Source organism: Xenopus tropicalis, chromosome 1 (assembly GCF_000004195.4).
Source record: "Xenopus tropicalis strain Nigerian chromosome 1, UCB_Xtro_10.0, whole genome shotgun sequence".
In the NCBI taxonomy this organism is placed as follows: domain Eukaryota; kingdom Metazoa; phylum Chordata; class Amphibia; order Anura; family Pipidae; genus Xenopus; species Xenopus tropicalis.
The window spans coordinates 170727049-170742745 of NC_030677.2; the positions used below are offsets into that span (position 1 = coordinate 170727049).

At 39.2% G+C, this 15697-nt stretch overlaps 1 protein-coding gene across 1 annotated transcript in view; it reads left to right on the forward strand.

The window, feature by feature from the left end:
• Positions 1–1233: 1233 nt before the first annotated feature.
• Positions 1234–15697, forward strand: part of dtwd2 (DTW domain containing 2) — a 55638-nt gene continuing 41174 nt past the window's right edge. Inside the window, 2 exon segments of the mRNA NM_001016607.2 lie at positions 1234–1258; positions 4517–4718. Coding sequence (NP_001016607.1) covers positions 4567–4718 — 152 coding nt within the window. The 5' untranslated portion in view covers positions 1234–1258; positions 4517–4566.

Genomic DNA, 15697 nt, shown 5'->3' on the forward strand with positions numbered 1-15697 from the left:
TATTTTTGGGTTTCTAGCATCCACAAATCCTTCAATTATGCCAGACTTTTTTTTTTAAGTGAACAAAACACCTTTCTATTACAGTATAAGCAGGAGTATATTTGTAGAATTAACAAAGAGAAAGATGATAACTTTATTATGGCACCACTTCTGCAAGTAATATCTGTTCAATGCCCCCAACCACTAGTAGTGCTTTTTTATATTATGCCTCCAGCAGTGCCCATTTTTGCATCCAAGCTTCTTTCCACCTAAGACTGTACCTGTAACATTCTTTCTATGCCCCTCAAAATGATAATCGACAAATCATTCAAAACCAGCAGTTGTGGATAATGTTTCTTGTTTAATAAATCTACTCCTTGCCCCAATGATATATCTTGAAAAAAATCTACAATTTTGCTGCATAGCCAGTAACATTTAGTTAAGCCTTTTTTATTAACATTTATTTATAAAGCGCCAACATATTCCGCAGCGCTGTACAATAAGTGGGTTTCATACATTGGACATACAGAGTAACATATAAAGCAATCAATAACCGATCCAAGAGGTGAAAAGGTCCTGCCCAAAAGAGCTTACAATCTAAAAGGCTTCAATATATATTGTAATAATATAGATTTAGGTGGAATTCACCAAAGTGGAGTAAACTAAAACTTAAGAAAGACATTTTATGGGAGTTAAACTGGAGTTAAACAAACATCAAATTCACAAAAGCCTTAATCCACTCACAAATAAATGGTTTTTAGTTGTATGCTTTAGAGTTAAATAAAATCCAGAATGCCATTTTATAGTGCCAAATTTCTTGATGCAAATCTGGAGTCCAGCTTACATATATTTAAACTTAGTGATTTTGGCATTGACTCCATTCTGCTGAAATGAAATTTGTTGATTAATCATTTTCCTGCATAACTGAACATTTTACCTCAATTTTAAATACACTGAACAATAATCAGGAAAGCAATTTGAATACGTCCAAAACATATTTCATCATGGTTAATGTTCTCTTTAGGAACATATATTTCTAGATATGCTGTTTAATAATTAGCAAGACTATGTCATGTTTATTTTGACTGTACAAATATAATACTCCTTACACAGAGCCTGTTCCGAACCTTGTGCGTAATGTATAAGTTTGTCCCAAACAGCTTTCCTTAGCTCATGACGTCAGAGTCGGCAGCCTGAAGCCCATTGAAAGCTGTGACAGTGAGTAGGAAGGGAGAGAGTCAGTGCGCGGTGCTGCCATGCTGTGTACATCACAGCGAGTGTGAGTCTGTTTATTTTCCTTTATTAATGGCATGTGTTGCACACTAACCAGTGTTGTTGTAGTATTAGGGACAGCAAGTTAAAGGCACACCAGTGTTAGCAATTCTATCCTTTACATACGCACACGCAATAAAGCTTTCAATACAATCAGATGTTAAAACTATAAAAAAAGAATGTAATGGATTGGGATATGCCACACGTGTTTAAATAGATGAACATGTTGTTGTAGTTTGACACATCTCCCTGCAGAAACCTGCAACAGACAGAGAGGATGATTAATAAAGCTCTATTTTCACACCATTGCATTAAACCATAGAATTATTACCTTCTGATAGTCTAGTAGCAAACGTGTGCAACATTGCACCATATGTCTTACTGGCTACTTGCAGGAGGCTATAAATCAGATTAATTGTCAAGTATATTGTTATCCTGCTACAAGTATAGATGGGCATAATGGTAAGACCTTGCCAAACGAGCAGATCTTCTCTTGTTATGCCCAGGTGGGCGAAATTAGGCTAATTTGATCGTTTGGCCCTGGGACCAATTAAAATGGTGGGCATATGGGCCATCGGACAGGAAAATCAAACCTGCCCAATCGAGTAGGCCCTTCGGGGGATGCCAGTGCACTGGCAGATAAAGCTGGCCATACACGTTAAGATTTTTAAAAGATCTTTTCGTTATTGTAGGACCAAGTATGATTTGTCCATCAGCAAAAACAGCCATTTCAAGCGATACCGTTTAGCTGAAGCTAGGAAAACTACCTGCTTGGCCTTGCAAACAATTGGACAATTGGCAGATTTCATTGTAAACGATGAAAGTTTTCAAACCTGCACGATCAAAGATGTATGATTGTTCGGTGCATGCTGACCTTACAAAAATTTGACTGTTGAATCATACTGAATTGGGGTGTTTTGCCTGCCATATTTATTTTTTTTTTCATGATGAAACACCCTAATTATCTCTTATTGTCTCAACAGGAATTGCTTGAAAATGCAAACAGTTGTGTGTGTTCTGCCAATCATGTCATAATGCCCACATAGTAATTATCAGGTGATTTTCTTTGAGAGGAATGAGGGGTGACTTCAGTGTAGGTTTAAGGCTAATGCCACACGTTGCGTATGGCGTATATTTTCGGCAAGCCGAAAAACGTTTGCAGAGAATATGTGCCATATGCTCCTACCTGTGCCTGCACCCGAATGAATGGAATACGCTCGGGTGCAGACACATGTTGCCGAAATCCGCATAAAAATGCAACATTTTGCATTTTCTTGCGTCTTTATGCGGATATTGGCTACATGTGCCTGCGCCCAAGCGTTCATTCGGCTTGCCGAAAATATAAGCCATACGCAACGTGTGGCATTGGCCTAAAACCAAATAAAAACCCCACACAGTGCTGTGTGCGCCATAGGACTCTGCACTAAATTAGAATATATTTCACTGCAGCAGAACACGGGAATTAAGGCAGCCTGTGTTATTTGTACTATTTGTACTCACTGTGGGGCAGGCAAGTGCCGAACAGGTAGAAAGCAACTCGATGCAGTGAAGTGCATGAAGGATTAAGTACAGGGGAATGCACAAATTGACCCTACAAATTATTTGATGTGCATCAGTATTTAGTGCTGTCAAAACTGTAGCTGATAAGAAAAAAAAATAGAAAAAGAAATCCCTGTTGCTGATTATTTTAAAGGAGAACCAAAGGTATCATTTCTGAGTGGAGAAGTTGCCAAAATGTTAGGCAACTCCAAAGCTATTAAAATTGCTTACCTCAGACCAAGGCCAATGTTCCTGTTTAAAGAAAACTGCACCCGACCGGGGTTTTTCTCTAGAAGCTCATTTTGTGATAGTCCTCTTCTGTCTTTTTTTTTTTTTTCCAGGCCAGAGCAGGTGCATATGAAGTATAGTAAAAGACTAATTAGGCACACAAAATGGCTAATTTCACTCTAATTCACATGCGCCGGTGGGACCAGAAGGACGAGAAAAAGAAAATCTTGAAGTTAGGGACAATGAACTTCTACAGAAATACCCCCGGCTGTTGCAGTTTTTAGCAGAAAGTAGGACTGGCCTAGGGTGTCGGGTAAACTATTATAATTGCTGGATGGTACCTAACTTTTTGGCATCCCCAGTTTGTATACCTTTAGTTCTCCTTTCAAGACATTGTTTACTTTGAAATAAATTTAAACCTCATTCATTTGCAGTTAGTGCTCATTTTGTTTTTGTCCCTTTTGATTTTTGCCTTTTTTTTTTATTATTTACATTTTTCTGTTCTGCAGCTTTTAGGAATTTTAACTTCTGTCTAGTGGTTAGGGCATAATTACCCTAGTAACCAGGCAGCAATTTCAGAGTCAGAATGGAATATGATTAATACAATGACTAAAAAGAATAATGATGAAACTGAAACACAGTCGGTCTGTACTATTTCTGGTTTGCTGGGATTGGTGACTAAAATTACTTTAAAGGGGAAGTTTACCCCTTTAGGTAGAAGGTAACTATATGTTATAGAATGTCCTATTCTTAAAGGAGACATATTGGATAAATGAAAAAAAACTAATTTTGTAGGCAGTTATAAATAATATATGGGGCTGGTTTCACTTTGGGCTAAACATGAATCCTATCTGTAAAAATGGCCACTTTATTTGGCTCCCTTTGGATCCTATCAGTTCTCTGTCCCTGTTTCAAATGAAGGGTGGGTGTGTCCTAACAGAAGCACAGCAGGAGGGGAATAGCCGATCACAGCACTTGCACTCACTCAAGCAAAGACAGGCTTCAGTTCCCTATCAGGTCAGCATAGTTGCTGATTGGTTCCTATCCTACAGTGCAGTGTACTGAGAGCTCCCAGCCCCCCTGCACATCCAGAGAATTCAGCCAGCAGGAAGTGGAACGGATGGGCGGGACTAGTGGGGGTTTGGTGGAATTTCTCAATAAATCAGTCTGAAACACAACTTTTTTTAAGCACAGTCCTTCTATATTTAGCAGAGTATAATTCACTGGTACAGTCCTAATTTTTATATCTCCTTTTACAACTCTTAAATTGGATTATTTATTTAATTTCTTTCTCTTTCCAGCTTTCCAGTTGGGGTAAATTGGACCAGATAACTTTTTACAAGTCTTGTGTTTGTAAAGGCAGCCCTGTATTTGGTATTTTTCTTAGGTATCCCTGTTTTAAGTTGTCTTGGGTAGCCAATTGTAACTTATAAAAAAAAAAATATATGGATTTATTGCATGTGTTATACGTGACTTCTTTTGTTTTATCTGAATTCAGGACATCAAGTAAAAGAAACCTCCACAGGGTTAAGCCTAGTGCAAGTTGACATGGAAATAGACCTGGGCAGTGATTCAGACACAGAAGTGGAGGCTCAGGAAGTGGAATCTGTGCTGTCAGATGAGGAAGGAGCCATTCGTGGCTTATCTGCACTTCCAGTAGAGAACAGTACAGATCGGAGAGCCCTTTGTGCTCGGTGTAGGTGAGTTTGATAAATGAGTATACAAATGAATAATTCTGAGGGGTTGTTACATTTAGACTGTCATTACAAATTCCCTATTAAAGGGGAAGGAAAGGCTAAGTTACTTGGGGGTGCTAAAATGTTAAGCACCCCCAAGTGACTTGAATTGCTTACCTCGTACCCCGGGCTGGTGCCCCTATTAGGAGAAAACCGCACCAGCCCGGGGTACCTGAGGCGATGCGCTTCCTCCTTCCTGCTCCGTTCAGCCTTGACTGTGAGTCAGGCACATGCACAGTAGAGTGAAAAAGCCGACTTCTCTGTTAAAGTTCGCCTTTTCACTCTACTGCGCATGTGCGCGTGGCGAAGAAGGAAGCTCTACAGGTACCCCGGGCTGGTGCTGTTCTCTCCGTACAGGGGCACCAGCCCGGGGTACGGGGTAAGCAATTCAAGTCACTTGGGGGTGCCTAACATTTTGGCACCCCAAGCTTTTCCTTCTCCTTTAAAGGGGATGTTAACCTTCAGTCAAGTGACCAAATCGCATTCCAAATCAGTCGCCGACAGTGTACAGGAGACAAAAAGACAACAGCACGGGAAACTACTGAGCATGTCTCTTCCTCCCAACTTCATTTGCATATCTTTGATCCGGCTGAGCCATGACAGGCAATCATTTAAAAGATATGCAAATTAAGCTGAACGGAAGCTGCACGCACATTAGTTCTTCATGCCTGCATGATCACAAGCGGAGTTGCGGGTGAAACGTGCTCTTTACTAGTAATTATCTTGACAGCAGTTTATTTTACCAAATTAAAACTAACTGCTAAACTGTTTCTAGGGATAAGGTCTGTAAATATTCAGACACTTGCCTTTCCTTAAAACTGTTTTGGCAGTGCTTGCAAAAATCTTAAATGTACTCATTTTGTTATACCGTATGCGTACTTTGTGACAGATGCATTCTGCATGGCTCCACTGTAGCCAATAGGTTATTCTTGTAAAATAATATGTTTTTATGGGGTGAGGTTGCCACTGTTGGGGATGACCATCACTTTTTGGAAAAGTGCTACCAGCACTGACTCTGGGCTTTAAAGGAACAGTAACACCAAAAAATGAAAGTGTATAAAAGTAACTAAAATATAATGTGCTGCTGCCCTGCACTGGTAAAAGTTGTGTGTTTACTTCAGAAAGTCTACTATAATTCATATAAATAAGCTGCTATGTAGCCATGGAGGCAGCCATTCAAAGGAGAAAAGGCACAGGCACATAGCAGATAACAGATAAAACACTATTGTATTCTACAGAACTTATCTGTTATCTGCTATGTAACCTGTGCCTTTTCTCCTTTTTTCCAGCTTGAATGGCTGCCCCTGTGGCTACACAGCAGCTTTTTATATAAATTATAGTAGTGTTAGGGCTCTGGCACACGGGGAGATTAGTCGCCCGCGGCAAAACTCCCTGTTCGCGGGCGACTAATCTCCCCGAGTTGCCTTCCCCTGCCATCCCATCGGCGTCAATGTAAGTCGCCGGTGGGATGGCAGATGCGGCGGGGCGATTTCGCAAAATCGCGCCGCCGCGTCTGCCATCCTGCCGGCGACTTACATGTTCGCCGGTGGGATGGCAGGGGAAGGCAACTCGGGGAGATTAGTTGCCCACGAACAGGGAGTTTTGCCGCGGGCGACTAATCTCCCCTTGTGCCAGAGCCCTTACTGTAGCAAACACACCAGTTTTACCAGTGCAGGGCAACAGTGCATTATAATTTTATTACTTTAAAGCTCTTCCATTTTTTGGTGTTACTGTTCCTTTAAGCGCTGACCATTCATATTTTCTCATGCAAGTTGTAAACCACTTATTAATTAGATAGTGATGTATTGTTTATGCCAGCCATATGCAGTCTAATAATGAATTGTTGTTTCCATTTGTACCGTTCTGTAAATGTACTGATGGCTTATCATATAATTGCATTTGAACTTATTATTGACCTTTGTAAATGATACGGTACATGCTGCACTTTGCCCTATTGATGCTAGACAGAAGGCATGCTGAAGGAGATAAGCTTTAAAATTGAATATCATATAGAATCTAGCCAGCTCTCCCCCTTTCAGGGGCTTTTTATTGGTTCTAAGCATGTAAATTAAATTATTGTTGTCTATTTCTGCACATTAACCAACTGGAACGTTTGTCTAAACGGAATTGATAGCAATGTAAAGGCAATCAGAACTTTATGCAATCAACCAGTTTCTAATCATATGTTTGTCCTTCAGTTCTCAAATCCTTTTGTTAAACTTACGGTAATAATGCATGTCAATGTGGTTACTGAGACCATTCACTCAGTTGATATACATATATATATACCTCTAAAATAATTGCACTTAAAATTATCCATAGGTGGTGTCTGATTAAAGGAGAAGGAAAGGCTAATAAAGAGTTAATCTCAAGCTGCAGGCATACCTTCAGTTCTCTCAATAGTGCCCTTAAGTCTCCCCATGTTTCTGCTGTTCAGATGATCAGAAGCATCATAGGAAAAAAATAACGCTGAGCTCTGTAAAGAAAGTTCCCATAATGCCTTGCTCCTGCACCAAGACCGGTGTACATGCTCAGTTTGTAAGACTACGAGGAAGCTTCCTGCTGATCCACATTCCTGAAGGGGGGGGGGAGGGAGTTCTTAGCATCAGCGCAGGATTTGTACTCCGTGCGTCCCTAGGCCGCCCCTCCCCTCTTCCCCGAGCGCGCATGCGCGAACGCTCAACACCCCCTACCCCCCCCTCGGCGCGGCAGCGAGTGCACATGCGCAACCAGAACTAACATACAGAGCAGTGGGGAGAGGTCCCCGTTGCTCCGTATGGGGGCAAAATTTTAAAATTTAGTTGCGGCGGGGCGGCATGCCGCCCTTGGCCCGGGCCTTTGTGGCCTCTCCACAAATCCGGGCCTGCTTAGCATTTTTGAGGGGGGGGGGAGCAGGAGAGAGGAGAGAGCTGCGTGTCTCTGGCACAGGAAAACAAAGTCAAACAAATCTTTTGACAGAATGGCACCTATTTATAACACGCCAACATATTTTGCAGTGCTGTACAAGAAAACATTGAAAATACAGATTACATACAAACAATTATAATCAATAACCGTTACAAGAAGTAAAGAGGTCCCTCCCTGAAAGAGCTTACAGTCTTAACGTAGAAAAGGTTATTAGACTTAAGCTGGCCATACACGCACTGATGATATCGTACAAAACCTCGTTTCATACGATATTCGGTGCAAAACTGGCGATATCACAAAGGCTGCGGATATTGGTTGTCTCGTCGATCAGCCGGGTTAAAAGATTTTGATCAAATTCTGCATTCAGGGCTCAACCTGCAGGTGGAGGTAGAATTCCTATTGTTTCTACCTCCGTATCTTGACGATTTAGCCCTAGACGACAGTGGGGGAAAAGAATAATCCAAACAAAGTTTTGAGTAAGTTGTGAAGGAGTAGGTTAGTAAGGGGGTATGTATGTATGTATAACTTTATTTATAAAGCGCCACAAGGGTACGCAGCGCTGTACAGTCTTACAGAATACAAAATTACACACAGGGAGGACAAGTGATATAATAAATAAATACAATAAATACATATATGTATATATATATACGTGCCATGTGGTATGAGACACAGTAGGAAGGAAGTCCCTGCCCCGTAGAGCTTACAATCTGAGGGTGTACATAAAAATTAAAACTTAGCTTTTATTTACAGAACTTAAAAATAATAGGTGAACCAAAATGAAAAAAAATAAATAAATAAAACAGTGAAATAGTCTAGAATCCACTTATCATCTCCTGTTAACTGTAAACAGTTTATTTTTTGTATTTTTATTTCCATAGCTTTTTAACATGCAACCAGAGGTGTAGTGATATGGGTATGGCAGATAGCCATTTATCTAGTGTCTGCTGTTTGCACAGGCCATTAGCCTAAACGACTGGCACTCGGCAGTTTGGTGGATTGGCAGATAAATATGCATAATATAACAATATCAGTCCAGTTCTAAAATCTTTTATCAGTATGTGTACAGCCAGCTCTGCTCCTCTTTTCATATTGCCCTGCTATCTGGCAGTGAATTCAGCTCCAGCAGCTATCTTATTTAAATGGAAAAATGTTGGGTAAAAAGAGGCATGCCAATATTCTTGCAAAATTAAGTCTATTTGCCCTTAAAGGGCAAGTAAACTTCACTGGATGGTATCCACCATTGACTGTAATTTTTTATGCCCTGGCTTGTGGTACCTTCGTCCAGAGCAGGCTGCTGCCATCTTCTCCCATGTTTCCAGGCATCCTCTGCAGAAGTTCAGGCTTGGAACAGGTACATTACAGAAATCTTTGTAAAGCTTCTGTAGTACACAGAGTTAAAACTCGCACAAGGGTGTACTTCAGTGCCTGGGGCAAGATGGTGGTGGTCCACTCTGGATGAAAGAGGAATGCTGGCCCTGGAGTAGGGCATAATCAATGTTAAATGGCAACTTACAAGTAATTTTTAATTGTGCATGAATTTAAAGAAGTAGTTTCTGATGGCTGCATAGCTTCCTGTAAAAGGAGCTTTAACTGATTACCTAGCGTTACTGACTGGTACTTTGACTGTATTAATCACCTGGTGCTTTGTGTATCTCTCCAGCCTTCTGTCACAATTCACCTTATAAAAAGGTTTTCCAGACACTGATGGATCATTTCCAACATGGGAACATACTTAATGTGAATTTGATAATGGGCAGTGGTGGTCTGCGCAGTGAAAATAAGAAGGTTAATAATGTGTTTAACAAGACACACTAGTTGTGTACTAAAACAAATGGGGCAGGTGTTCTCCTGTCTGTCTAAAAGTTAAATTGGCCAGGGCCAATATAAAATAAAACAGCAAGAGTTGGCAGCCTTATAACAGTGCATCATTTTTATAGGGTGATCTGACCAAAATATACATTTTCACCTGATTTAGTAAGTTGAAACTTGGTCAACAAATCTGGAATACATACTCTTCTAGACACATCTAGTATAACAGGCACAGATTTCACAGATTGTCACTATAAACAACATGGCGAAATGTAGAAATCATTGTCAAGGGCTATAGTATATGAGCATTTTAATGTCCTGTTATTTTGTCTTTCATTAAAAACCCAGACCATTGCAGTTCCAGGTGCTAGTTTTTTTTGTCATGGGAAGGGGTGTGATGGGATTTTAAGATCCTTGCTGAGCTTGGATTTACAAAATAAAGTATTAACATTAAATACATATATGGTTGTCTTCATATTTAATTAAACAGATTGTTAAAATTTAGATTATCAAATACCAACTGCAGTTCATCTTTTATTGGTATGGTCACATGTTTCAGCAGCAACTTAAATACCCATGGGACCTCTAGAGGGTGCACTTGTTCAAGGATACATTTTTATTGCAAACGTGCAAAGTAATAGATATAAATATATATACATATAATGTTTATATATTTTGGAACTGATATATATATATATATATATATATATATATCAGATATAACTGATATATGTATGTATATAATTAATATATATATATATATATATATATATATATATATATATATATATATATATATATAATTAACTGAAATCTAGTTTTTGTAATCACTTGATAAAGGAATTTAGTCACAAAATGTGTCTATCAGTGATGGTAAATAACTTTTATTAACTTTGATGGCTAAAATCAGTTGTTTGTCTTTTTTTCGACTACTGTAGAGAAAGTATTTTTTTAATTTTAATCAAATAATTTAGATTTATAAAGCCTATGTACGATAACCTGTAATTTAAAACGTTTTGGGTAATGGGTCTCCGGATAATGGATCCCATACATGTCTAACCATCTGTGGTTTAGAACTGGTATATGGGGAGGGGGCAGAGAGCATAAAGAATAAGTAAACCTTTCTTTTCTGTCTTTAAAATAATTCTAAATAGTGCCCAGAATAACATTTCTTTCTCCCTCTATTAAGTCTCATGTAAATTTTGTATCACAAGAAGCTCAGCTACTTCCTTGTCTAGGGTGAAGCTCCTCCCCATTTCCATTTGCCGAGCTCTCCTTTCTCTGACTGTGCAGGCGGTTGTAGGGGTGCCTATTGCGCATGTTTGCTGCCTCTGCTCCAGTGGAAATTAAATAGGCGCAGTAGACACCTCTCTGACCATCTTCACAGACAGAGAGAAGGAGAGCTCTGCAATGGAAAAGGGGCGGAGCTTCACACTAGACTAGGAAGTAGCTGAGAGAGCTGAAGTTGAGCTGCTTGTGATTCAGAATCTGCATGAGAATCAGTGCTGGTGGAAAGATATGTTATGTTAGGGGCTTTTATGGTAGAAAGCTTACTTATCCTATAATGAGTTACAGGGAAAATATACCACCCTTTTATACAGGTGAGTTTATGTTAAAAAAGTGCATAGGCTTTGTCTAAACTGCCAGAAATTAATGCATATATGTTTTTTACACAAACTTACCGGATTCCATTGTTTGAAAGAAGAGAAAGGTGAGTGTGGGGAAAAAAAAGAAAACATGCATGTATTTCTGGCAGTTTAGACACTTTTATGCACCTTTTTTACATGAGCCCAGCTGTATGGGCTCAGGCCAGAAAGGAAGGGGGGCAGGGTATATCTTCCTCTTAAAGGAAAACATAATGAATCTTTAACCAGCAGATTGTTGGAGCAGGGAAAGTCCTAGAATGTGTACCACAGGGGTGAGGGTATCACATCAAACAAGGCATCAGAAAAAAAGTGGCAAGAAAACAATGCTCACCAGCGTAATTTAATAAAACATATTAGATCCCCTGATGATGGGTCACATGATCTGAAACATGATTTTTATTATGTATTTTTGCTTTGGATATTGTTTTTAGTTTTATTTGATATATGTATGCTGAAGGGGTTAACAAAATATGGGGATTTGGGTGTGTATAAAAGGCATCTTTTGGAAAGATATACCATGCAGCTTTTGAGAAAGTGGTGTGATACCGCGAAACGCGTCAAGCGTATGGTCTTTTTCTGTATAAGCACAACATGCTTTTAAAGGGATTGAATAAATAAATAATGATTTTTTAACAGCAGTGTTGGGTTGCTCTGTACAAATTCTCTTTATCTCAGTCCAACACTGTCTGGACGTGTGATATTAATTTGTATGAGGCACAGTTTGGGGGGTTTAGTACAGGTATGGGGCCTGTTATCCAGAATGCTTGGGACCTGGGGTTTTCCAGATAAGGGATCTTTCCGTAATTTATGCCTTACGTCTGCTAAAAATCATTTAAATATTAAATTAACCCAATAGACTTGTTTTGCCTCCATTAAGGATTAATTATATCTTAGTTGGGATCAAGTACAAGGTATTGTTTTATTATTACAGAGAAAAAGGAAATCATTTTTAAAAATTTGAATAATTTTTTTATAATGGAGTCTATGGCAGATGACCTTTTTGTAATTCGGAACTTTCTGGGTAAGGGATCCCATACCTTTAGTGCTATTTATCTTGTTTCTTAGCATCTCTATGATAATGGCCCACATCACTTGCTTTTTAGTGTTCTCTGTAGTAGCTATATTACTATTAGGTGTGCTTGCTGGACAGTTGTTCTCTGTAGTAGCTATATTACTATTAGGTGTGCTTGCTGGACAGTTGTTCTCTGTAGTAGCTATATTACTATTAGTTGTGCTTGCTGGACAGTGTTCACATAGAATTTCTGAAAGGTGATTTTGCATATTTTGTCTAAACCTAACTCAAAGTAATATGTATAGATGAACTAACTGAATTGTTGTAATAGAGGGTTAAATACACTGCGAAAATGTGTTGGTGCTATATATATATATAACAGGAAATAAATAAACCAGTCCTTTTACTTTAATCTCTGTATTCCAAGCTCTTCCACTGTCTGTTTCTATCGCCCATAGTAAGTTCAGTTCAGTGTAATTTGGCACCAGCTCACAAAATGTGATTATGCAGCATTTCCATTTTTATTTATGCTGTAAATTGAATACATAATGCTTTGTATGGTGTTCTTCTTACAGCATTTCTAAGTCATGGCTGTCGGTTAACAATGTTACAAATTTCTCCCTCAACTGTATTTTGGATGATAGCATATTATTATAATAAAATAGCTTAAAATTGTAAAAAAATGTACCAACTCCACTGAATAAATGCATACTAATCAAGGCTAAATAACTATTGAATTCAGTGACATGTATAAATATAGGTGCAGTTTCCAGAAATCACACTAGAGGGTAGTATTGTATTAACCAACAAATTAAACTTATCACCAATACACAGCCTTGGATTTGGTTTTCAAAAAAAATCATCTCTACATTTAACGTAACATTTTACTAATGGAGATTTCTGAAAGCTTACTTGTAAATTAAATTATATACAGATTATATATATTTAATTTTTTTATGTTTTTTGGATGTAAGCCCACTAAAAAATGATAGCAAGTAAAGGTGCTGAAAAAGTCATAAAGTGCATGTATTCTGACAAAATCTGTCTAAAGGGGGCAAAAAGGGACATCTTTCCAAAGCATGTGGTTAACATGCTTTATGTGAGAGGTACCTGTGTTTAGCTTTTCACGCCATGCTTTTTTCCCCCCATTATTTCTATATAGCCGGTGCAGTTTTCAGTTTTAGCCTTGTTTCAGTTGCCATTGTCTCAGACAGGCTACAGAGTTTCTCACTTTTTCTTCTAGGTCTCCTACTGTGTTACAGTTCCTTTACACAAAGCACACAGGTGGGGGAGGCCCACAGTCGCTGGGTGTGTGGCTGTCTGGAAACGCTACTGCAGTGCTGGCCAGACAATGCCCTACTTTCTTATATCCTGGAAAGAAATACTGTTTTAAACTCAATCAGAATAATCCTCATTTATTATTAAAGCATCAACACGTTACGCGGTGTGTAATAATATTATAGCAAACAGGGCTTACAATAAACTAATTAACACAAGTTACAGTCTAAAGGGATGTGGTACAACTAATGCATAAAATTGTGCTATTGTGTATGTCATGGTAACTTTTGACAGTCAGGGGGTGCATTATATTGATTTTAGCCAGGTGGATCCGCAGGGGTGCTCGAGGCAAAGGGGGAATAGAATGTGCCAGAGAATTTCAGAGGCATAAGCTTTCAAGAACAAAAAAAAGCATGAAAGAATGTATTTTTTAGTCCCCATGAACACGGGGTGTTTTGTCTGCAGAAAAGAGCAGTAAAATGGCCTCCTGCCTCTTACTGCTCGCTACAGCTTGTTATACTAGTGAATGGCTAGCTTTTCACCGGGCATGTTGGCGTGTGGGCCGGATTGCTGTTGACCAGTAATCAGTAGGGGCTAGAGAAGTAGTGCGGGGGGCAGAGTAGTGCAGGGGGTGGGCCCTTGATTCACTTTTCCCCATGAAGAAGGTATTTAGAACCTTACATCTCGTTACAGAAATTTAGAAAACATTAGAAAGCCCGGCTTGTCCTAAAAAAAGTGATGTATAGTTTCCATAGGCAAACTAAAATGACCCTTAAGGAAATGCCCCTAAAGTGAAATGACAAAATGAAATGCAAAATCCTGCTGGTAAAATCCTTATTCCAAGGCTATAGTAATTGCTATAGTAAGCAGCATTGGGAATCAGTGTAGTCTGCAAGCGTACCCCCTGCTGAACTATAAACTGGCTGAAGAGTTCCTTATAATGCATAGAAGTAGGGTGAATCTCCTGTACTGAATACCAGCAGGGGATAACAGATAGCGCTCACAGGCTATCGCCTGTATTACATACCAGCTGGGCACTATTATACGGCTCACTGGGATATTGGGGCAAGAGGTTGGACTGGTCCCCAACAGGGCATTGGATAAAAACCCGGTGGAACCTAGTCTTGTTGGGCCCCTTTTCACTGGGCATGTTGGCGTGTGGGCCGGATTGCTGTAGACCAGTAATCAGTAGGTGCTAGAGAAGTAGTGCAGGGGGTGGGCCTTTGATTCACATTTCCCCACGAAGAAGGTATTTACACCCTTACATCTTGTTACAAAAATTTAGAAAACATTAGAAAGCCTGGCTTGTCCTAAAAAAAGTGATGTATAGTTTCCATAGGCAAACTAAAATGACCCTTCAGGAAATGCCCCTAAAGTGAAATGACAAAATGAAATGCAAAATCCTGCTGGTAAAATCCTTATTCCGAGGCTCATGTAGATGTGGGGCCGGGTTTGATGGCGCACTGACAGATTTACTAAGAGCTAAAGACAAATTCATACAAAAAATTGTTGGTAAAATGACAAAATCTGAAAACTGTCTCTTTAAAAGACAAATTCACAAGTGGAGATAGGGGTTTGTGAATACGGTGGGAAAATTTGACAAATCTATCTCTATCACTTTTATTTTGTCTCAATATCACCACTTTTGTGAATGTATTTAATTTGCTCTCTGTTTAACTCTACAATGCCCAGGGCTGCCCTGCACTATTAGGAATGAATGGGAATAAATATATTTAACATTTGCCCAGTTTTATGGTGCGACCCCTTGCTGGACAGTGTTTTGGCAAATGGAACTTGACCACTTTATTATTCCTTTTGTATAAGACGCAAAGGCAATTCGCTGCTCAGAGTTCATTAGTAATCCGTTTAGATAAATGAGTCGTGGCTGCTAGTGATATTAAAGGAACAGTAACACCAAAAAATGAAAGTGTATAAAAGTAACTAAAATATAATGTGCTGCTGCCCTGCACTGGTAAAAGTTGTGTGTTTACTTCAGAAAGTCTACTATAGTTTATATAAATAAGCTGCTATGTAGCCATGGAGGCAGCCATTCAAAGGAGAAAAGGCACAGGCACATAGCAGATAACAGATAAAACACTATTGTATTCTACAGAACTTATCTGTTATCTGCTCTGTAAACTGTGCCTTTTCTCCTTTTTTCCAGCTTGAATGGCTGCCCCTGTGGTTACACAGCAGCTTATTATATAAATTATAGTAGTGTTACTGTAGCAAACACACCAGTTTTACCAGTGCAGGGCAACAGTGCATTATATATTTATTACTTTAAA